The sequence below is a fragment of the Dermatophagoides farinae genome, chromosome 5, assembly GCF_024713945.1.
Source record: "Dermatophagoides farinae isolate YC_2012a chromosome 5, ASM2471394v1, whole genome shotgun sequence".
NCBI classification, from domain to species: Eukaryota; Metazoa; Arthropoda; class Arachnida; order Sarcoptiformes; family Pyroglyphidae; genus Dermatophagoides; species Dermatophagoides farinae.
Genome location: NC_134681.1, coordinates 390,868 through 416,160, shown reverse-complemented (window position 1 = coordinate 416,160; position 25,293 = coordinate 390,868). Strand labels below are relative to the sequence as shown.

The following is a 25,293-nucleotide window of genomic DNA, read 5'->3' as shown; positions in this document are numbered from 1 at the left end:
TTGATACTGTTTTTGGATTATTTCAAAACCATTTAGCGTATGAAAATTTATATGGAAGATAACAATCAATCAAAAATCGTGGTGAATAATCTACCAAATCTTGAATTTCAACTTTAATGCCCAATTGTTTTGTTTTTATGATTTCCTGTGCCCATATATTGTTGTTGCGAACATCTTCACGTTTCAATAATGAATCAAATTTTTTCAATTCATTTCGTTTAAATCTGATACCTTTCAATTGAAAATCATTGATATCATCGGCAGTTATTCCCAACCATTGAATGCTTGGAACAATAAGATGATGATTCTGGTATGCTGAATTAATTGAACCATATTTGTATGATAATATTATATCGATACCATAAGCATCACCATCCATCAATGCAAATACTGGTAATTTTAATTCGAACCATAATTTTTGAAGGAAGCTTCTGGTCTTTAAATCTGGATATCCGGATCCAGTAATCATGATCAATGGAAAACGTTCGGCAATGCCATTTAAAATTAAATTCGTGAAAGTAGTATACTTTTCAACCACAAGTATAAATCGAGCATTAGAATGACAAATTTTTAAATCTTGAACGCAATCAGGAATCGGAATTGATGATTTTGTATTCGAATCATATAGGATCATTTGTTTTTCATTTGATATTGTTAGATGACCAAAAACAAATCCTTTTTGACTAACCATTACATTTAAATTCATCCGTGTTACTCCCACAGTACAACAAATGTCATTCACTAATGTAGTAATTAGATTGACGTTCGGGAATAATCCTATATTTTGATAATAAAGATCTCTTGGGCCATTATATTGATCATTTTGACAATTTTCAATTAAACGATCAATCAGCCAACAATATTGTTCCAAACGTATCGGATTGCTCAATCGAATTGATTTGTAGCGTTTGTTTGTCTGGTTCAATGTTACACCGGTTTCATTCGAATATTTAATATCCATTGTTGATCTCACGATCTAAGAATTTAGAAATTCATTAAAATCAATGTTAATTTGACAAATCATACTTACATTTCTAAGACATTTAGGCGAATTTTTACGAATGAATTGATCAGATTTTTCAATTATTCTGCCTCTCATGTTGAAAAACTGACTGCTTTGTTCTATATCATTATCGTTATCATTGTTCAAATCATTTTCAGGCGTATTCACTTGGATGAATTGTAACTTAAGCGCTTTCAATCTTTCAATAATATCTGATTTTGACTCTTTTGGGAATGAATGTTTCAAATAGTTTTGAAAATTTGCGATCAATTCGGGTTGACACTGCATGAGATGATCAATGTAATACAACTCGTTTATTGGCGCTTTGTTGTATCCAACCGTTTCATGTTGGATTGGAACATAATCGCAATATTGTTTAGTAACATTATCGGATAGTTGCTGATCCGGTTGAAGATAATGGACATTATTATATTCTTCAAAATTAATTGAGACCATCTGATTCGGAGCGTATGAATCAGCTCGATTGAACGAACGAATAGAGTCAATTGTTTGAGAATTATATTGTTGACTTCCGTATGATGAATCCTGACTAAATTTTTCAACAAAACATGATTGTTGGTAATTAATATGTTGATAAATTTGATTGTAATCCAATCTTCGTTGATAATTTTCCACTCTTTGACTGAAATCAATCAAATTATTTGAAACAATTGATTGAACTGAATCCAATGGTTGTTGCGAAAATTGATTGCTATCATAAGCTGAATCTTGACTGAATTGCTGATAGTGTCCATGATAATGTTGAGCCAATTCTTGTTTGAAATTTGATTGGAATGAGGATTGAAAATAACACAATTGTGAATTATCATAGCTCATATTTGAAGATTCCATAATGAGAAAAAAAATTTTGATGTTTCCAACGAAATGTCGAATGAAAATTCTAAACGTTCGATTCGAACGTTTTCGAAAGCATTCGAATTGTGCTTATACTGTTGCGCCATCTTGCGGCCGGAATCAAAACAAAACAAACAAACATTCGAATTTTTTTTTGAATAATGAGAACAAGAGACAAAGAAAAAGATTTTAATTTTCATCAAGAAAAAAAAATTAATCAATCAATGAATACAATAATGTCAAAAAAAATGAATAAAACAGAATAATAATCGATAATAAATCAATACAATAGTAAGTAAATGATGTACAGAAATGTTATTTCAATTATTTTATAAATTAATAATCATATAATAATTTAAATATTATTATAGATAGATAAGTTGAATTGTTTAAGAATTTGATAAAAATTTGACAATATTTATCATTATGAATGATTTTATAGCATAATAAAATGAAAAATAGATAGATAGAATAGATGGAAATTATATTAGATCGATAGATTAATATAATATGATTCAAACAGATGATAATGATAATTTAACTAGTGATTTCTGTGAAGAAAAAAAAATTTAAAAAATTAAACAAATGTTATGAAATTAGTTATTTGTAAGCCACACACACACACACACACACACACACACACACACACACACACACACACACACACACACACACACACACACACACACATACACACAAAGACAAAAGATGATTTAAATTTAAAATGAAATAATTTTTTTTTCTCTTTTGATTGATTGATTCGAATGGGTTAATTTTGAATTGTTGAATTCGTTGATGATGATGATGATTGAAGTTAAATTTTCTATTTTCTATTTTTTCTGTTTATTAAAAATCGTGAATCATCAAATGAATGAATAAATGAGATGATAGATGATAGCATAAATATTTGGTTCATTGGTTGAATCACATTTAAATCGAATGTATGAAATGGAATGAAAACAACAAAGGAAAAAAAATTACATAGAAAGAGAGTCAATACGGTTGTTTTTTATGTTGTACATATTACATATATGATGATAATAATAATTAATAATAACATTTGTGTATGTGTGTAATTGAAATTTATTCATACTAATTAGTAGTGATTGATGACTGATGATGTTGATGGTGATGATGATGATGATGATGATGATTAATTTGATGAGAATTTGTTTGACCATGAATATTTGGAACAGATTGTGGTAATGATGATGATGATGAAGTTGTTGTTGTAGATGATGACGATGATGATGATGATGATAATGAAACATGTGAATTAGAATGATGATGATGATGATGGTGATGTGGTGTTCCAATACCTGTCATCATTGTCAACATATGTTGAGAATAATTATTAATATCATTTGAATTATGACGATGAGCAACCAAATTGTTTAAAGTTGCCGTTGATGTTATTGTCGATACAGCAGCTGTCGTTGCTGTCGATATTGATGCCGTTTCCATTGATGATGATGATGATGATGATGCGGATAATGGAATAGCAGATGATGATGATGGTAGCGGTGGTGGTGGTGATGATGATGGTTTCGTGGAAATCGATAATGATTGAATGTTTGTCAATCCATTATTAATTGTTGATAATGCAGATAAATTTGTTGATTCAGATGAAGATAATAATGATGGTGTTGTTGCTGTTGTTGATGAATTATGATTATTCATATCGGAAAATTGGCTACATTGTTGCTGTTGTTGTTGTTGTTGTTGCTGTAATGCTGAATGATGTGCAGCCAACATTAGATTTGAATGATGATGATAAGAATGAGGATTTATATGACCACTAAGATGATGATGATGTTGAAGATGGTGATGATGATTGGCTAGGTTATTATTACCATTAATATCATGAATGGCTGTCGGTGATGGTGAATCAATTACAATAGAATTATTATCCGAAATTAATGCACCGGCAATACCGGTCAAAGATGATGATGATGGTTCATATCGATCACCATTAATATTTGTTGTTGCTGCGGCGGCGGCTGCTGCTGCTGCTGCTGTTGTTGTTAAATTATTATTCATCATAATTGATCCATCCAGAATACCGGTAGTTGTTACTGATGTTGTTGTTGTTGCATTTTTTCGTCCTGTTGTTTTTTCTTTATTCTTTTTAGCTATTTCTTCTTTTTTTCTTGATTGTTTTCTATCTTTTGCACGACGATTTTGGAACCAAATTTTTACCTTGATGATTTGAAAAACAAAAAAAACAATTAATTACATCATCATCCAATCATCAGGTAAATATATCAATGTTTTTTTTTTGTTTTTGTGTGATTGATTTATGATTATATACTAAATCAAGTCAAAAGAGCGAACAAAAAAAAAATTTGTATTAAGAGGTGGTTCTTATGAAATGACATTTTTTCATTCACATTCATTTTATTCAGTTCATCTATGGATGAACGTGATAAATAAGAAAGAAAAAAAAGAAGAAAATTTTGCCAGTTGACCTGGAGACTGAACGAAATAAACGAATGAACGAACGAACGAACGAAATAAATAAATAATAAATTGTCAATCAGAGATCATAAATAATATATATAAATGTGTGTGTGCGCGCTGGTATTTGATCAAAACGATCATCTTTCACTACATGGAATAAAGAACGGCCTCCAAAAGTAAAAAAAAAAAAAATCATTGACAGCACATCAAACACACACACATACAATTGGCTATATTGGCAAAATATAATCGATAACAACAATGTGATCTCCTTAAAACATATATATTGAGATGAGATAAATACTACTTTTCATGTCAAATAAAAATATACATTGGCTATATATATGATCCACTTCAAATGGAATGAAATGAATGTTCTTTTTGTTGTTGTTGTTGTTGTTGTTTGCCAACATCATCATCATCAAACATCATCATCATCATTATCAAACATCATCGATTGTGTTGTTTGATCCTTGTGGGCTGTAACTGTGGAGAGAGAGAGAGAGAGAAAAAAAACCTGAAAACTATACTGATTGATGATATGATTAACGCGATAAATACTGGTTTTTTTTATGTTTCTGTGTAGTGTGTGCACATTTGTTTTTTTGTGTGTTTTATACGGCTTATTTTTTTTCGGTTGCTTGGTTCATATTTATATATTGTATGTATAATTCAAATTTTTGTTTCAAAACAATATATAATATATATAGGTTCATTCATTCATTTCATATATATAATACGTGTGTATGTGTGTATCGCCCAGTTATTTTTTTTTATTTTTTTGTTTGTTTGTTTGTTTCAAATTTCGTTTCTATGATGTTCAATTTACAAAAAATAAAATAAAATAAAATGATAATGCTTACCTGTCGTTCAGATAATAAAAGTTGGCTAGCCAATTCGGATTTCCGTTTAATTGTTATATAACGTGAAAACATGAACTCTTTTTCCAATTCTATACGTTGATTTTCTGTATAAACAACACGATATTTATCTTTAGTTCGAGTTTTTCCTGTTAACAACAACAAAATAATAACCAAAAAAAAAAAATTTAAATGAATTGATTAGCAAAAAAAATTGATCCAATATATATAGTATATAAATACGAAAAAAAAATTGGAATCAAAATTTGTTATTTGGATTAGCTAATAAATACGAAAAAAAATTGGGTAAAAATTGACATGCACATCACAAGCAAACACACACACACACACATACACGCAAGTACAGAGAGATAGAAAAAGAGATTAATGCGTGTATTTGGGATTTTTCTATCCGTAAATATAATATAATAACAATATTGTAGATCTTTTTTTTTGCTGGTTTATATAAAATAAAATAAAATGATAGTGTGACAAAATAAAACTGAACCAAAGAGAAAAAAAAATTTGTCAAATTGTCAACCATTTGGCTTTTCAATTGACCGATTATATATATTATAATAATGTTATAACCTTCACATCTGTTCACAATTTTTTTTCTTGTTCTTCTTTGGTCATTCAATTGGTACAATATTGTTGTACTATAACTATGACAAAAAACAACAACAACAATAAATTTACACACATATAAATGTACAAAATTAGACATCTCAATTTATTTGATTAAAACATGATTTGAACAACAAACCACAATGGGCAACAATGGTCACAAAAACATACAAATATTTCATCCATTTAAAATTGATTGAATCAGAATCACATATATAAATAAATATATTTAATGTGGATAACCATTAGATAGAGAATCTGGTTCGTTTTTAGAATATCTAGAAATTTCTTACATTATTGATAATGATGCTAATTCATTGTCCTGTGAATATATCACACATTTTGACCAGTCAATGAGTTATTTGTGTGTGTGTGTGTGCGTGTGACAAGCAATAAAACTTTATTTTTTTGTTCTACCAGCAACAACAACAACAACAACAAGAAAAACATTGTATCAAAAGAAAATGTACAAAAAAAACTAATGAAATATAATATCATTAAAAACAATTGAATTTGATCATCAATAATAATAATGATGGTGCTCATTATCATCATCATTATAATCAAAAGTGACAAGCGAAAAAAAAAACGAAATTCTTCATTAATATCATTGTTTTTTTTTCATCCAAAATGATCATCATCAAAATAAAAAAAAGAAAGAAATAAATTTCTTGATGATTCAAAAAAAAAAAAAAATAAAAAAAATAAGCTGATTTACGGACATCACACACACGCGTCGATCAATGATGATGATTATTTTATTTTCCATTCTAGTGAATCGAATCATTTGTATTGTATTAACAATTTCTTGAGAAGGGGAGGCAATGGGGAGGAGGATATTGAGATCGATATATTGATATTATGGATTCATAAAAAAAGGGCAATTGGGCGAATATGCAATATACACACACACACACACACACACACAAACACTGTTTATGCATTGCACCCAATTGTTATTGTATGCAAATAATGTTTGTTGTTGTTGTTGTTGTTGTTTTTGCTTAATGAAAAGCTTTGAATATTTGAATATTTATTTATTTTTTTTCTGCAAAAGTGAAGAAAAAAAAAATCTCAATTTTCGGATCTCTCACCTTTTATGAGATCTTAGAAAATGTATGCATATAAAGAAAACTTAAAAAATAAATGAAATAAAATCCACATCATCATCATCATCAAAATAAAAAAAAGAGAGAAATTGAAAAGAGTTTCGCCTTGAGCCAAACATACATCATTCATTCATTCATTCATTTAATTCTGGATAAATTTTATACTAATTTTTTTTATAGTGTTACTTTTTTTTCAGGAATAAATTGGAATTTTTTTTTCGCTTCACTGAATGAATGATGATGATGATGATGAGGCGAGAAAGAAAATTCCGATGGAATTGTCGCGTATAATAATAATACTGAAATGGAAATAATTTATGACCAAAAAAAAAAATTTTTTTTTCTTACTTTGCTTTTTAATGTTTGTACATTGACCAATTGATCATTGATGTTTTCAGCACACAAAAAAAAAAATTTTTTGTTTCACATCATCATCATCATCGTTGAGATCAATTAAATTAGGTGTATTGGTTGTTTATATAATCAACATTCTTTTTTTACATTCAAATTCATTGAGCTTGAATTTTTCAAATGAAAATTATACCTTCACATTTCTCTCTCTCTCTCTCTCTCTCTTTTCTTTCTCACTGTCAAATGTTGTTGTTGTTGTTGCTGTTGTTGAATGTCTTTATGTAAGCCGCTAAAACATAAAAATATTTCACCTTACAGGTCAAATCGTTGTTGTTTTATTTATTGGCCATCATCATAGATTGATTATGATCATCATCATCATCATCAACCATCATCGTCATTATTATTATCCAAATGGCCATACAATACCAACAGGCAGCAATAGAAGGGATTGGTCATTCTTGAATTTCAAATTTTTTTTTAAATCAAATCAAATCAAATGTAATAAACACTAGATACATTAGCATCAATTTTTTTTCATTCATTCAGATAAACTTTATTCGTTTATACCAATGTGTTTGATTGCAATCGGGTATCGGGAACACAGTTTTAATGCTGATGAATAGAAGAAAAAGCAGATTTTTCCACTGTGAATCTTGAATTATTTTTTTGTTTTTGTTTTGTTGAAAAAATACTTGTAATGAAACATAAACACACACGCACAAACCAAAGATTTTTTTTTTTACAAACCAATTGGCTTGAAAATTGACACTTTTTTCTTTTTTTTTTTTGCTTTCCTTGTTCAATGGTGATGAGAAAAACACCAATAGTAAAAACATGTAAACAAACTCATATCACACACACACACACACTCAAAAATGACGTGTTCAATGTCATCATGTGTTTGAAATGCATCCAATCAAACCGATTGGAAAACAACAACAAAAATGGTAAAAAACAACAACAAAAAAAAAGAAAGAAGAGAAAAGCTATTTTAAGGTAAACTTTTACAACGAAAAAAAATCATAGGAAGAAAATAAACTACCTCATCATCATCATCATCATCATCACACATTTGATGATGACAGTGATATTCAATTTTCGAATATTTTTTTTTTGCACATTTGTTTGTTTTTTTTCGTATGCAAATGATCATTTGATCATGGCCACATCACATTTTGGTTTGAAATTCAATTAAAATTTCATTCATTTTTTTCTTTCTTTCTTTTTCTGTTTTTTTTTTGTAATTTAACACAATGAAATGGCAAAAAAAAAATTCAGATTCATTTTAATGTATATTATTATTTTGGGTTTGAATCATCATCATTGATGATTTTCGTTTGTGCATGTGTGTGTATGTTGATGATTATTATTCTGCATAATAGAATGTAGTAGAAAATGTAAAAATGAATCCACATAATCATCATGAAATGACCCTTGGGTACAATAATCAAAAATACGATTCTGAAAAAGATTCTATCCCATAATCAAAATAGGCTAGGCACAGTGGATTTTTTTAGTCATCATCATTTTTTTTCTCTTTTTCACCATCACTGTTGACATGATGATGAAGATTCCGATTCAACACATTCGACATTCACCCACATAGAATTGCAATGATCATCATCAAAATTTATGACAATCAACAAGAAACAGTGAAAGAAACAAAAAAAAATCGAAAGTACAATTGCGAGCTAAATAAAAGAAACTGCAGAATTTTTTTTTCGGTTTTTGTCGCCAAAAAAAAAAGAACAAAAACAAAACAAAAATTCACCGCCAGTACAGTGAAAAATTCATATTCAGATTCATATTTTTTTAACTCTCTAAAAATTTTCTTTCTCTCTCTCTCTGTTCTATTGCCGCGCTTTTTTTGTTTGTTTGTCTGTCTAATCTTTGTAGCTCTTTTCTTGTTCGATCATTTGACCTTTTCTTTGGCCTTTCGAACAAAGAGTGAAGATATTTTTTTTTCTATCTTTTCTACACTTGCGTCAGGTCATTGTCGTGCTGTTGTGACAAAAAAAAAAAAAATGCCATTCAGTCGCTTCATTATAATTGTTCTCACTCTCTCTCTCTCTCTCTGCAAGCAATGTGAAATTCTCGCATAGTAATGATTACCGTCATTAATGAAATGATGATGAAAAAATTTTTTAAACTTAATAAATGTCTATATCTATATCTATCTTACCTGTACTTGATGGTGATGAATTTGAATTGGCTGATTTATTCATCCATTCAAATGTTGGTTTACTATTTTGATTATTATTGTGATTATTTGTTTGGCTATTTGTATTTGGATGATCATTTTCTATGGTTGTTATATTATTGACTAAAATCGTTGATTTTTGATGTTGTTGTTGTTGTTGTTGTTGATGATGATTATGATGATGATGATGATGATGAGAATTATTAATGTTATTATTACCATCGTCATCATCATCATCATTATTACTAGCCGTTTGTGATTGTAAACTTTTTCCTTGTTGAACATCATTTTGTTCATCATCAACATTAATTGTTTGATAGCCATTAATAACAGTAGTAGCAGCATTGTTAGCTGAATTAGCCACATTTGAATATAGATATGGTGATGTATCTGATCCTGATTTAATAAAACCAATACATAAATCATTACCATTTGATGGTAATGATCGATTTATAATCGGCGTCATTGATGAATGTATTGTATTATCCGTTCTACTATATTGATTGCCAAATGAATGAATTGTCGATCCATTCAATGATACTGGTGATTCATTACTATCGCTTGAACCAGTTACACCTGAATCTGGACTTGAATTTATATGACCAAATGTTGTTGTTGTTGGATAAATCGCCGTACCCACTGGTGATTCTTCCGTTCCAACGGTCAATGGTGGAAATGATCCACCAGAAGCCGATGTCATTCCCGTTGAACTTGGTGATGGAAAAAATGGATGTGTATGTGTATAGGAAGGATAATTATAAAAATCCAATCCATTATTCGAACTACGATGTGCGTATGGACCATGAGGATGTGTATAAACCGTACCAATTTGATTTGAATATGATGCTATTTGATGGTAAGTTGCAAGTGGAGAATTTGCCGTTGCCGATGTAAATGAATTTACATTTGGTGTTGCAAAAGCGGGAACATTTGGCCAATCATTTGTGGCCGACATTTCTGAATATGTTGCATAATGAGGATTTTGATGATGATGATGATGATGATGATGAGGATGATGATTATTCCGGGCCATTGTTTGAAGCCAAGGATGATGTGCCGATTGTGACATCAAATGACTTGTATTATTCTCACTGGCTGTCATCGTGATTGCCGATGTTGCTGATAGACCAGTACTACTGGTTGCCGCATCATCATAAAATGGTGATGATATTGGTGTCATCACTAATGTTGATGATGCCGAATGATGATGATGATTATATTGGGCGTTAGTAGATGAATTAAAAAAACTATTAGTAGTACCACTAGTAGAATACATAGGATGGTGACGATTAATATAATTTGACTGTTGACATGCAATCATCGGTGATTCTGTATCCGTATTCGTATGATGTAATGCAGATGATGTCGTTGATGATGTTGATCCATTTGTACCATGTGTCATCATGTCTACAATATTGGAATTCGAATGAATTTTATTGTCAGAAATGGAAAAATTATCTTCAGTTTCATGTGGATAATGTACCAATGAATCATCTGTTTGTGGTTGTTTATGTAAATTTAAATTTTTTGAACATTCTTTATTTGGCGATAAATTTGGTTCATGTTTAATTGATAAATCTGATGCTGGTGTTGTTGTTGTTGTTGTTTTCATAGCATTAACAGGTGATGATAATGATGATTCTTGTTTAATTTGTATAGTTTCTGTTTGTGTATTCTGAAACATGATTTGTTCATTAATCAATGACAATGGTTCGATATTTAAATCATTTGTTAGTGTTGTTGTCGTCGTCGTTGTCGTTGATATTTGACCACTATTATACACTACCATTTGTTTTTTTTTCAATTTTTTTTTAATTTTTCCAACAACAACAACAACAACAAAAATTTTATTGATAAATTCAATCGAATTGCAAAAAAAAAATAATGGTCAATCCATCGAAAATCACAAGTCAATCACATATACAAACACAAACACATGATTCAGCAAATAGAAAATCAAGTCTTAGGAAAAAAAAATATGAAAACATAACCAACTTCTCATTGTCAAATTATTATTATTATTATGATGATGTTGATGATGACTATATGATATATATTATTATTATTATATACATCATACAATTTGTCAATTAGAAATTGGTCGAATGAATTGATTCGAATGGTCTCGTTTTGGTTTTTGTGGCATGTTTGTTTGTATGTTTGGATATGTGTGTATGTGTATTGTGTATGTGTATGTGGTTGAAATGAAACAAGTAACAACAACAGTATTAAATAAAAATAAAAAAAAATCTGTTTTGCCAAGTTTCACTTTTTGTTTCACTATTTTTGTAGACGTTTTCGTTATCATTGTATGTTAACTAGCACACACACACACACATACACACACACACACACACGCACAAATAAATAGAAGTAGAACAAATACAACAACAACAACGACAACAACAACAAGAAAAAAAACCAAAACCAAAAAAAAAAAATGGCAATAACGTTATTGCCGTTTTTTTTTATTTGTTGAACATAGGATATCATCATCATTTATTTTAAAGATAAAAATGATACAATACTCCGCCTACAGTCATTTTGATCAACGCCTATGAACATAATTGTAACCAATACATGAAGGCGTAACATAATCGATGCCAGGTACGTCCCACTTTGTTGTTATCAGAATGGAATAACCAAAAAAAAAAAAAAAAAAAATAAATGATGGGAATGAGAGAAATATTTTGGGAAAAAAAAGATGCGTAGACACACACACACACACATATATTGGCAATATGGATTTTTTTTTGGGAATCTTTTCCGGAATTTTTTTTTTTGTTTCTTCGTTCATTTGCCATTTTTTCATCACATCAACATGTTTTAATTTTGAAATGAAAATGAATTTATTCCATAAACATGATATATTAATAAATTTAGAGAGAAATAGAGAGAGAGAGAGAGAGAGAGAGAGAGAGAGAGAGAGAGAGAGAGAGAGAGAGAGAGAGAGAGAGAGAGAGAGAGAGAGAGAGAGAGAGAGAGAGAGAGAGAGAGAGAGAGAGAGAAATTATGATGATAATAACAAATGAAAAATTCTGTAATGAAAAAGTTTCAACAAATATTGATGATAAATAATAATCTTTTGTTGCCATTGTGTGAATTATAGATGAACACAAAAACGAAACAAAATTTAGAGCAAACATACTATACAATATCTCCAAATAAAACCAAAAAAAAAAAAAAAAAAAAAATTTCAGCATCTAGCTCAAAAAAAAAAAAATAATGACATATAGTGAACATTATGTTTTACGGGATACGATCTCATCATCATCATCATCATCATTATTGATCGATAGATGCATCCAGTACGATTACCAGGGTAACCGATAATATACACACCAACAACATCATGTAGGATATATATGACTGAAAATCAACCATCCCAATAGTTTGTGTATTTCTGGTGTGTGTGTGTGTGTGTGTGTTTATGTATGACGACAATGTCAACATTAAAAAAAAAAATAACCTAATAGAAAAAGTGAAGAAAAAAAAATTGCAAGCATCATACAGGAAGATGGTCGATGATGGTGATGATTTTCGGTGTTAATGTTGAAATTTACACATGATGATGATGATGATGATCCATGTTTGATATTGGTGGTGGTGGTGGTGGTTATTTGTTGTTCTTTGCAAAAAAAAAAAACAACAAAAAATTTGCTTGTTGTTTGTTTGGGATGATGATGCTTACATAATAATCGATTGAATGGAAAAAAAAAATTTTTTTTTTTCAGGAAAACGCCTATCAATAATTTTATTTTATTTTATTTTTTTTTCGATAAAATAATGTGAATTTTTTTTTAGCTTTTAAAATTTTTATTGATAGAATTTTTTTTTGTTTTGTTTTGTCGAGAATGAAAACTTTTGGAAAACTTTTCAATCATCATACGACTGAGGTCAAGCCAAAAAAAAGAAAAAAATATTCAGGAATTTTCTCGGTTAAATTTTTTTTTGTTTTGTTTTGTTTTGTTTTGTTTTCAAATTATAAACAAACAAACAAATGCAAACTTCAAAAGAAAAGAAAATTTTTTATGACTTTTATGTCTTAAGTTTCTTGGAAATTTAAGACCATGCTAGCCAATACCTGTTAGAACTATTAGATTGTTATCCCTCCTCTCCTTTCTACATATCATATTTGGCCAAAAACGAACAACAGAATTGTCATCAGTGTAGAGTGTCTTAATGACACACACAAACGCATGATATGATATGACCGAAGTCAAGTGTCTTTTTCATTTTTTTTTGTCACCAAGCCAAACCGAAAGAATCTGTCGTTGTTGTTGTTGTTGTTGTTTCGGGTCAGCTTTAATCGATTCGATAATAAAAAAAAAGACCAAATAAAAATTGCCGAAAACATTGACCATTGTATATACCGTTTTTATTATGATCATCATCATCATCAGTTATTAAGAATTTTTTTGTTCTTGTTCGGTAAATCTTTGTCCGTTGTTTTATTTTTTGGTGTTGCAAAGAAAGTTTATGTGATTATTATTGTCCACAGCCATTCATGTATCATTAAATTTTGAAATTTAAAATTAATTCATTCAATGAATGAAATGTCCAATGAAACCGAGATTTGATTTTTATTTGAAGTCGTTGCAGTGAAAATTAATCATCATCATCATCATTATTCGCTGCTAACGGGTCTGATAATTGCTTTTTTTTATTTTTTAAATCTATCCATTAAAATATTAATGATGATAATGGATTCAATGATGTGTATTTCAATTCGTCAATCAATTTTAACAGTTTTTTTTCATTTCATTTTCGTTTTGTTTCTTAACGATCCATTATCCAAGGTGTTTTTTTTTCTCTCTCTCTCTCTATCTATCTCTTTTTCTGTTTTGTTTTTTTTTTCATTCAAGCTACTGCCACAAATGCATTTTCGTATAATTGTGCATGTTTACATTGTGTAAACATGGCTGTTTATTTATTTTTATCACATTTAGATCAATGTTTTTTCTCTCTGATTTCTTTTACTGTCGTCGTTGTTGTTGTTGTTGTTGTTGTTGTTGTTGTTGCTACGAGAAATTCATCAAGAATCACTTTATCTAATATACAATGTATATATGAAAAAAAGTGATGACTTTTTCTCTTTTTTTCTGCAATCTAGCAGCCCTGAAAGAATTAAAATTCTTCAATCTTTGCTGTGATAACTTTCAACGAAATAAATGAACGAAACGAACAACAACAAAAAAAATCAAAACTAGGTTCAATTGATCTTTCTTTCGAAAACATATACACACCGACAGTTCGTATTTACCTGTGTGTTTGTGTGTGTGTGCGTGTCGGTGTTTGTGAATATTCAATGTTGGCATACATTGCCTTTTTTTCTACTTTAAAACAATAAGCACCTTTTTTCTACTTACCTTAGAACATATATGCAAACAGTAAACATTTCAGAACCCCCTCATCCCACCACCACCACCACCACCACCACACCGCTAAAAACAACACCCCAGCGTGCCCAAGAATTAAAAAAGTGCCGAACCAATGTATTTGTGTGTTTAAACCTTGTTGCTGTTGTTTGAAAGTATCAAGACAAATAATCATAAAATAAAGAAATTTAGATGAAAAATTGCCGCGATCCAAGATGATGATGATGATGATGATGATGACGACAACGAATAAGTCATCAAGTCGGACCGATTGATTTTTTTTTTTGCTTTTTGGCCTCAGTCTCAAACTACCGAATAGGGTAGTAGAATAAAACCAACTTGGCTGACTGAATGACTGACTGACTGATTGACGGATTGACCAAGTGGCTTTTTTTTGACTTTTGTCATCATATTGTACGTGTATTTTATTATTATTTTGAACAACATGCGACAATATTTGGCGACAGGTGATGATCAATATCTTTTTTTTTATGTTGTCTTGTTTTTTTTTCTGGGTGACACATTGGTTGTATGTAGAAGAAAAACAAAGTCATCAAAGTATTTTTTGTTTTTGTTGAAACATTAGGTCATTAGGTCTATGATGATGATGACGTCTAAAATGAAAAATTTTTAGGCCTAGATTTCTTTGAAAACATTGCAACAACAACAACAACAACAGCAAAAAACACTTGGTTTGTCATCCAGGAATTAGAATGACAAAAAAAATAACGATGAAAATGTACGAAGTTCAGATTTTCGTTTTGTTTTTTTTTTTTTTTGCTTTGTTTGTTTGTTGTTTATATATAATATAAACAATGGATTATGTCATAACTTTTGTGATTCTTGTCTTGATCTTTTTAAAAACAAAACAATAAATGAAGAAAGAAGAAATCAAATATTTGATCATCAACATTGAGATGTTGAATTTGTGTTAATATCGACAGCATTTTTTTTTCTGGTCATCATAATAATGATTATGAGATTGAGATGAAGATGACGATGATGATGATGACTATGGAGCAATTAGCAGCCCTGACAAAACACACACACACACATGAAATACAACAACAACAACAACAAAAATGTTTTGTACATATCAAAACATCATACAACAATATCAGGATGATGATGATGATAATAATCATTGGTGGTTGAATCATTCATATTCTCTATGGATTAATATAGACAATTACAATTATCATGTTTTCTTGTATTATTCATTTTTTCCATTATTATTGGCGACAAATCGAATCAACAACAACCGACAACAATGATGGAAAAAATTTTCCATCTTTTTTTTGAATTATCCTCGTTATCATCATCATCATTCGGGAATCAAAAACTTAGCAATAACGTCAGAAAAAAAATCAAACTGATAATTTGCTGGTTATCATTATTTTGATGGTTTTTTTTGGGGGGGCCCTGTAATTTTTCTATAACATTTTGGAAATCGAAAAACAAAATGCTCATCTGGGAGAATGAATATAAGATGTTTTTGTGTGACATGATTTTAACTTGTTTTTTTTTCACTGGTGTCAAACACAGATATTGAATTGCTATGTATGGTCTTGGTGAATATATAATAACACACACACACACCAAGATCAAACAGAAATCGAATCATATATCCGAAATATAACCGCATCGAAAATAATGAACCCAACCATTCGCACACACACACACACACAAAAACATTGGGTAACTAGTCTCATAGGAATAATATGGAGATATTTTTTTTTGTTCTTTTATCAGAAATATATTCCATCTATGAATATTTTTTTTTCTTTTTTCTTCTTTGGTTTTATTTCTGGATTTGATGACAAAATTATCTGAGCAAAAACAAAAAAAAACAAAAAACAAAAGGGTCATCATTATCATAATAATAATAATAATAATATTTGAAAATGAATGAAAGAAATAAAACTGAGGCCATAAAGAAAACACAATATATAGGTGTATATTTATATACGACATGGTTTGTTTTTTTATTTTTATTTTTATTTTGTCCAGTGGCTTAAAATGAATATATATAAAATATACCAAATTACGTATAGATTGTGAGTTGACTTCTGGTTTTTTTTTTTTTTTTTTTTGATTACAACCACAATAATGTGTGCGTGTGTGTGTGTGTCTGTTGTAATGTAAAGAATTATAATAAAACAATTTAGTTCACAGCCAAAAAAAAAAATGATTCCAAATATGATATTCCCAAACAAACAAACAAAAAAAATATTTCAATTTTTTTCTGGTTACCTAGAAATTTTTTTTTTTTTTTGGTTTTATTATTAATACAAACACACTTTTATTAATTATGATAGGTAGCCAGTAGGAATGAGGTGGAGAATGATTTTTTTCTTTTTTTATTATTATTATTATTGACAATTTTCATATATAATGAATGAATAATGATAAAAATGATATGAAAGAATATCTGAATTCTGATCCATTACATTAATTCATTTCATCATTTGAATATTAATAACAAAAAAAAAATGGTGGTACATACTCATATACACATATTCTAAAACTGAACGAATCATTTTCATTCACTAAAATAAATAGACAGTAGTTTATATTATATATCTCTGTGGTTTATGACCATATATATAGCTCTTCTGTATATATTTATTAGGTTAATTGGATTGGACTGGTGAATTTTTTTTTTATTTTTCTCTACCTATATCCTGCCTGTTTCTAGTGTAGTAGTTTTTTTTTTTTTTTGGTTGTTGTTGTTGTTTTCATCTTAATTGTCATATAACAAAAAAAAGAAGAAGTTAAAACTAATTGCCAAAATTGTTTAATTACAAAAACAAATGGATAATCCATATATTTATCAATATAATCAATAAACGATTTGTTTTTTTTTCTCTCTCTCTCTCTCTCTCTTCATTTTCATTTGAATTATAATAATCCACAATTTATTGTCATTGTAATAGTAAAATTTTTTATAATCAATATCAATCTAGAATACATGCAGTTTATCATAATTATCATTCAACGAACAAAGAGTAATAATAATAATGATGATGATGGTGCTATAAATCATTAAATTTCAACTTTGCAATCATTTTCCTATTATCATTATTATTGAGATTTTTATTTTATCCAATCCACCCGCACACACACACACACACACACAGACACACACAGAAATTTTTTTTTTACACGAGAAAAGAAAATGAAACAACAAAAAAAAAATCCATACAAATCCAAAGACAACGAAAGTCAATGATTGTCGGATTTTTTTTTTCGTTTTTGTCTATAATATCCAGTTGGCTGATGTTTGTGTGTGTATTCTGAAAAAAAAAATTTTATGGCCATCATTGTGGTTATATCTCATATTTGTTTGTACGACGACGACGACAACGACAACGACGATGAAAAAAATTGACGCCGATGATAGTAGCGATGATAGTAGGTATGATTTTTTTTTCTACGTAAAAAAAACCAAAAAAAAAAAATTTTTTTTTTTTGTTCATCCCATCCCATTATTCAATCATTTTTGATGCAACAAAATTCCACTTGAATACTGCTGTCATGTTCACGAATATTGATCATTTATCAATATCACAAATATTTACATTGAGAATTATAATGAAAAAAAAAATTCAATCAAATTCTAGAGTGCAAAGGAAAAAAAACAAAAAAAGAACGTAGAAAAAAAATATTTGCGGTTTTTGTTTTTGTTTTTTAGCCTCGATATTTGATTACAAAAAAAAACTGATCATACTTTGATATCAAATGTTTTTTTTTCACCCGTTTATGTGTGTCACTTTTTTTTATGTTTTCAATTGAAATCATCAAAAGCAACAACAATTAACCATTAGTGAGCCAAATTTAAAAAAAAACATCGCAACATCTATGTATCTACCATGATGAGCTGAACAATAATAAACATCACACACACACACACACACACACACAATATACGCAGATTATGAAATTAGAAATGTAAGAAAAAAAAACGGTCATTTCATATCTGAAAGTTTTACATTTGTGTTGTCTATAAACACACACACATACATTCTGTTCATCATCATCACCATGATTATCATCATCATCATCATCATTATCGATGTCGATCATGGCGTTGGTTAGTTGGTTGGCGTAAAATTTTTGGTTTTATGATACGGTTATAAAGTATTTTTTTTCTACATTGAATGAAAATAATTTTTTTTTCTATTTTTTTCTGGTTTCTGGCTTGACCAACAAATCGACCAAACGATCGACCGACCGGCAACATCAATGATCATAAATGTTGATGATTTTTTCTATTATCATTCTACCCTTCTCATTTTTTTTTTTTTTTTTGGTGAATATTGTTGATTCACAGAATTTTTTTTTTTAAATTTAGCAGCTAATCTAAAATTTCAATTAATATAATTGACACACACACACAGATGCTCGATTGGTATCATTTAACCACTGAATCATTGAATGAAAGGTAACCAAAAAAAAACTCATTAATGAAAGACAATTTTTCAACAAATTATCACATCATTTGATAATGAGAAAAAAAACATACATGCATAAATACCTAATGAATTTGAATGATAAACCAAAAAAAAAACGAAAGATAACGTGTAATGAAAATAAATTTTACAAGTCGCACTCACACACACACACACACACACACACACAACTAGACACGCACATCAATACAAAGCTAATAGAATATCAAAATAAAATGAAATGAAAATGAAAAAAAACCAAACTATAGTGATGATGGTGAATAAAATTAAAGAGAGAAAGAGAGAGAGAGAGAGAGAGAGAGAGAGAGAGAGAGAGAGAGAGAGAGAGAGAGAGAGAGAGAGAGAGAGAGAGAGAGAGAGAGAGAGAGAGAGAGAGAGAGAGAGAGAAGGAAATGGTCGTTTCGTCAATATTTGTATATTTGTACATGTTTTACATTTATTTATATACAAATATCTGCAAACACACATTGGCAATCAATATATCGAACAATATAACAACCAGCAAAAAAAATGAAGAAGAAAAATCCAATCAGCCTCTTATTATTATAATATTGATCATCAGATTATTATTATAACGAAAATAATTCGTTTGTTTTTAAACGAAAATAATTTTTATATATATTAGGTTATTAGAAAAGTACTGTCGTTTTTGTGTATAACATTTTTGAACGACTGTCACAAAAAATTGGTAAAGGTTATGACACTGTGTATGACCTCAATTTATTCTTTGATGACCATACTTTAATTCAAAAGTAAATTTTTTCCAACTTTGACCACAGGAAGTGGTGGCCAACCTCGGTATTTTGAGGCAATTTTTGAGTAAATTTTAGGCATTTTGTTTTTTGCCCGTTGTGACCCCGACGAAAGAGGAAATGGTCATCTGACCACTCAATGGAAATTCCACATGTCCTAGGAGTTAAAAAAAATTATGAGCGTAATTTTTCCGCAACTCATTTTTTCTAGAGGGCCGGTCAAAATCCGGTCGGCCTCTATCAGCCACTGTGTTATTCCGCCATAGGAAAAATATGCTTCAAAATGAAATTTTTGAAAAATTTTCATTAATTATTGCACAAAAGGTTTTCGGCTAACCAAAAAGTCAATAAAAAATTCCGGTTGACAAAAAATTCCAAATTCTTGAAAATCGCATAACCGACCATGCAATGCATGTGCTGTCAGCCACTCTGTCAATGGCATAAATGTTCTGTTGGCGATTTCATAAACTGCATACAATATGAACTTTTCAAAAACGTTAAATTCTTTTTCATTACATTATATCGTATGAACCGGAAAAGGAAATCAAAAATTCGGATTAATTTCAAATACCACATAGTGCATTACCAATCGCATTATCACCATCATCATCATTTGAATATTATTGATATTTAATGATTTAATGAATAAAATGCAACAAACAACAACGAAAGAAGAAATTTGCCAAAATTGGCCAAGTGATATTCACATCCGCCATTTGATGCTTTGTTGGTACAAGAGGGGTGTCAAGGCAACTAGAGCTTCTGCTGAAATCAACGAAGCTTACGAAAACGGTGTGAGTACCCGTACTATTCAACGGTGGTTTCAGCGATTTCAAGAAGGCGACTTCAACCTGGAGGATCGACCGAGGTCTGGCCGACCTCAACAGATTGATGATGATAAATTGGTGGAAACAAACCCGAGGTACACCACCAGTGAATTGGCGGAAATTCTTAATTGTTCCCGTTTATGAATTCGTATTGTTTTGGTACCATGAATGTCGATATGCAACAGATTCAACATTGATTGAGTGATTTCCAATGGTATTGCCCATTAACAAATTCAATGGGCAATGCCATTGACAGAGTGGCTGACAGCACATGCATTGCATGGTCGGTTATGCGATTTTCAAGAATTTGGAATTTTTTGTCAACCGGAATTTTTTATTGACTTTTTGGTTAGCCGAAAACCTTTTGTGCAATAATTAATGAAAATTTTTCAAAAATTTCATTTTGAAGCATATTTTTCCTATGGCGGAATAACACAGTGGCTGATAGCGGCCGACCGGATTTTGACCGGCCCTCTAGAAAAAATGAGTTGCGGAAAAATTACGCTCATAATTTTTTTTAACTCCTAGGACATGTGGAATTTCCATTGAGTGGTCAGATGACCATTTCCTCTTTCGTCGGGGTCACAACGGGCAAAAAACAAAATGCCTAAAATTTACTCAAAAATTGCCTCAAAATACCGAGGTTGGCCACCACTTCCTGTGGTCAAAGTTGGAAAAAATTTACTTTTGAATTAAAGTATGGTCATCAAAGAATAAATTGAGGTCATACACAGTGTCATAACCTTTACCAATTTTTTGTGACAGTCGTTCAAAAATGTTATACACAAAAACGACAGTACTTTTCTAATAACCTAATATATTCATCACACATATAATAATGATCCGTAATTTTGTGCTCTGTTTATCTTTCTTTCTTTCTGTTTTCTGTTTTCTGTTTTTTTTTTTTTTTGGTCTACATTTGCATTCTATATACATACACATATATGTATACAGATGTTCAGATATTTTTAATTTGATCATTTTTTTAAATGAATCTGTAATTAAAAATCTAAACGTATTTTTTGTTGTTGTTGTTGTTGTGCAACTACAATGGCCATGCAAATTTCTTCATTCAGATAATTAATGTTAATGTGGATGGATTGCAATTATAAACCGTGTATATGATCTGATAAAGATCATAGACCTTGTGTGGAGAAATAACAAGCGAGAGAGAAAGAGAGAGAGAGAGAGAGGGGGGGGGGGGGTGAAAATTTATATTCATCATATGAATGTAAACAAGCGAAACAAAAAAAAAATGCACACCATTTGTGGCACATTAACGTTTGATTTGATTGGTGACATCCTCAATTTGTCCATAATGATGGATTGAGATTTAGCTCTTTATTTTGGCACCTGGTCTGATTGTGTTGACACCCAATTTTTTGTTTTTTTTTTTCGTTCATTATAAATGTACCATCCATCATCAAATATGTGATGGAATGATGAGTGTTAAACAAAAATGAAAATTATATTTAATTTTTTTTTATGACTTGTTATTGTCGCCATTGACTCTATTTTTTTTTGTTCTCCATTCAAATCAAGAATAACACTTATCGGAGAATCTAACATTATTATCATTGTTATTGATGTTCAAAAGTCAAAATTAAATTTCAATTTTTTTTTTTTTGGCGGATGGATTTTTTTTTCATCGTCACTGATAACATCTGGTTTGATCCATAATTATGATGATGATGATGATGATGATACCAAAAAGAAAAAAAGAGGCGAACATTGTACTGTTGTTGGTTATTTATCATTAATTTTTTTTCCAATCCGGATTTACACTGAAAAAAAACCGATGATATTACACACACACAAAGATAAGAAACAAAATCATATATCAAATAACAATTATGATTCGTAGAAAATTTTTTTTTTTTTATTGTCATTATTAATTTATCATTTTTGCGTCATCAAATTTATATATTGTTTTTTTCTTTCTTTCTTTCAGATTTATCATCAGATTCTCAAATAAAGACAGCAAACTTTTTTTTTCCATTTCCAAAAAAAAATTTTTTTTTATGATTCTTCTTCGTGCATGTGTAATTTATGATATTTATCATCATCATGATTAACCTACGCTATATGGATCTGTATTTGTGTCCGTGTGTTTGTGTGTGTGTGTGTGTGTTTCACAATCAAATTTTTTTTTTCGATTGTGAAACACAAAAAAGTCAATTCTGTTGCCATTCAATTCAATTTATTCAATGAATAAATCTGATGAAAAAAAAATTGTTTTCATTTAATTGGAATTTATTAAGAAAAGAAAATTGAATTAGAATAGCCAATGAAGAATTTGAATCAATAAATAGATTTTATTCATTCATTCGTTTTTATTGTATACAATACAATCAGATCTAGTTGGGAAATTTTCTTTTTCTTTTTTTTTTTGAATAAAAACGATAATAACTTTTGCATGTTCAGTTGTAACAAGTGTAAATTATTTCAAATTTTATTGACCACACACACACACACACACTCACATCAGTTCAACAAGATAGTTATGACCGTTACTTGAGTTTTTTTTCTCCCTTTCTCGCTCTCTCTCTCTAGCTAGCTAGCTATCTTTGGATGTTCATCGGCCATAAAATATCTTGGTCATTCCAAAAAATGCAATGATGCTGAGATTCTTATTAGATGTTAACCAAGAACTAGAAATTTGTTGTTGTTGATGATGATGATAAAACCATGTGGATAAATTCTACTTAATAAACGGGGTGAATGAGGGAATTGGAAACCAAATCTGTGATGAAATTATTCTAGTCAAAATCTTCAAATTACAAATGTTTAGTTTGTTGAACACCAACAGACACTTGAATCATGAAATTTTATTATCATTCATTCATTCATTTCTAATTTTATTTATGTGTTATTCTCATTTTTTTTTATTCAATGTAATGAAATGAGAAAACTTTTTATCAGATTGTATTCTTTGTTGTTGTTATATTTTTATTTTTTTTCTTCTTCTTGTTGATTATCGGATCATGTGCATCATCTACATTGCTACATGTACATATGTAAATTAATTAATTTTATTCATTTAATGACAATTCATTGATTTAATTGCCATGATAAATTCTAATATTTTTTTTCACTACCATTGTTACCACCATATAATAACAACACACAATCAACAACCAGTAGCCATTAATGGATCATGTTACCAATGTTCAATTCATTGAATTGTTGTTGTGGAAAATAAAAAATTTCTTTGATGTTGACCGAGACTGTAGAAAAAGTAATAATAATTCTTTCTTTGGAAATGTTTTCATTTGGAATTCAAAGAAAATATCCAATATCGCTCTCTGCCTCTCTCATGCTGAAAAAAAACGTGCATAACGGTATTGATTACCATTTTTTTTAGTTTCGATTTACCAAATTTAGGTCAAACTATTATATAGTTTCAACAAAACAAGATATATTATAAATTGAAGAAATTATCAGTTATGTCTTATTTAGTGTTAAATCTGTACATTGGAGACGATTTTTTTTTTGCCGGGTTGCAAAAAAAAACAACTAACAACAAACACCCTTTTTTTCTTTGAAAAAAATTGGGCCATTTTGTTGTTGTTGTTGTTGTTGTTTTTGGGGGACCCATATGACTTTTTTTTTAATGGCTTCGTCTGAAAATCAATGACGGTGGTAATCAATGGGTGATTGAAACGATAACTGTCGTCATTACAATAATAAATGATGAAGCGTGTCCAAATCAATCAATCAATCAATTATAATCAATCACAATCTATATAGTCTATATATTATTTGTACACACAAACATATGGTTTGTTATCGAATTCATGAAATTCGATAACAAACAATTTTTCGTAATGCTAATTGTCCATAAATCTAAATGTATTTAGATTGCTATTTGTCTGTTTGTTTGTTGGTTGGTTGTCGTTGTATTTGAAAACAAAAAATTTTACGAATTTGATGACAGCTAAATTGATTTGTCTCTTTTTTTCCGTATTAATATATAACTGTTTTGATCCATAATCAATATTTTTAAAACAGGTCACCACAAATCTTTACTTTGGTCCATACACACACACACATTCTTGATTCCAATCCTATAGGAACAAGCCGACAAATAAACATCAAAAATGAAATGAATCATACAAGTCAATAGCATATATACATTGAACAGATATCATCAGATATGTTTATTGGCATATATACATAAGAGACATATAAATTCGGTATTCGTATACGAATGCAAAAAAAAATGCACCTTAACACGTTAATGACGATGATGATGATGATCTTTGTTTATTGCCGGTGTCGAACATATAAACAAAAAAAAAACAAAAAGAAAAAAAATAATAATACAAAAGTTGTATATGTTCAAGTAGTAAAAATTTCCATCATCACCATCTATGAAGAAAAACGACGACGACAA

The 25,293-nt window shown here is 29.4% G+C and overlaps 2 protein-coding genes across 3 annotated transcripts; both read right to left on the bottom strand.

Annotated features, from left to right (window-relative positions):
• Positions 1 to 22: 22 nt before the first annotated feature.
• Positions 23 to 720, bottom strand: mei-W68 (meiotic W68). Its single transcript, XM_047062654.2, has one exon. It carries the CDS (start codon positions 704 to 706, stop codon positions 23 to 25), a length of 684 nt encoding a protein of 227 aa, XP_046918610.2. The 5' UTR covers positions 707 to 720.
• A 2,026-nt stretch (positions 721 to 2,746) lies between these two features.
• LOC124499119 (uncharacterized) lies at positions 2,747 to 11,663 on the bottom strand. 2 transcript variants are annotated; one of them, XM_075731481.1, is made up of 4 exons: positions 11,464 to 11,633; positions 9,451 to 11,143; positions 5,182 to 5,327; positions 2,747 to 4,057 (listed from the first exon to the last, which is right to left on the bottom strand). In XM_075731481.1, exons 2-4 carry the CDS (start codon positions 11,078 to 11,080, stop codon positions 2,951 to 2,953), a joined length of 2,883 nt encoding a protein of 960 aa, XP_075587596.1. In that variant the 5' UTR covers positions 11,081 to 11,143; positions 11,464 to 11,633; the 3' UTR covers positions 2,747 to 2,950. The 2 variants fall into 2 exon arrangements, with proteins under 2 accessions (XP_075587596.1, XP_046918942.2); XM_047062986.2 differs by having other exon boundaries at positions 9,451 to 11,663.
• Positions 11,664 to 25,293: the final 13,630 nt, after the last annotated feature.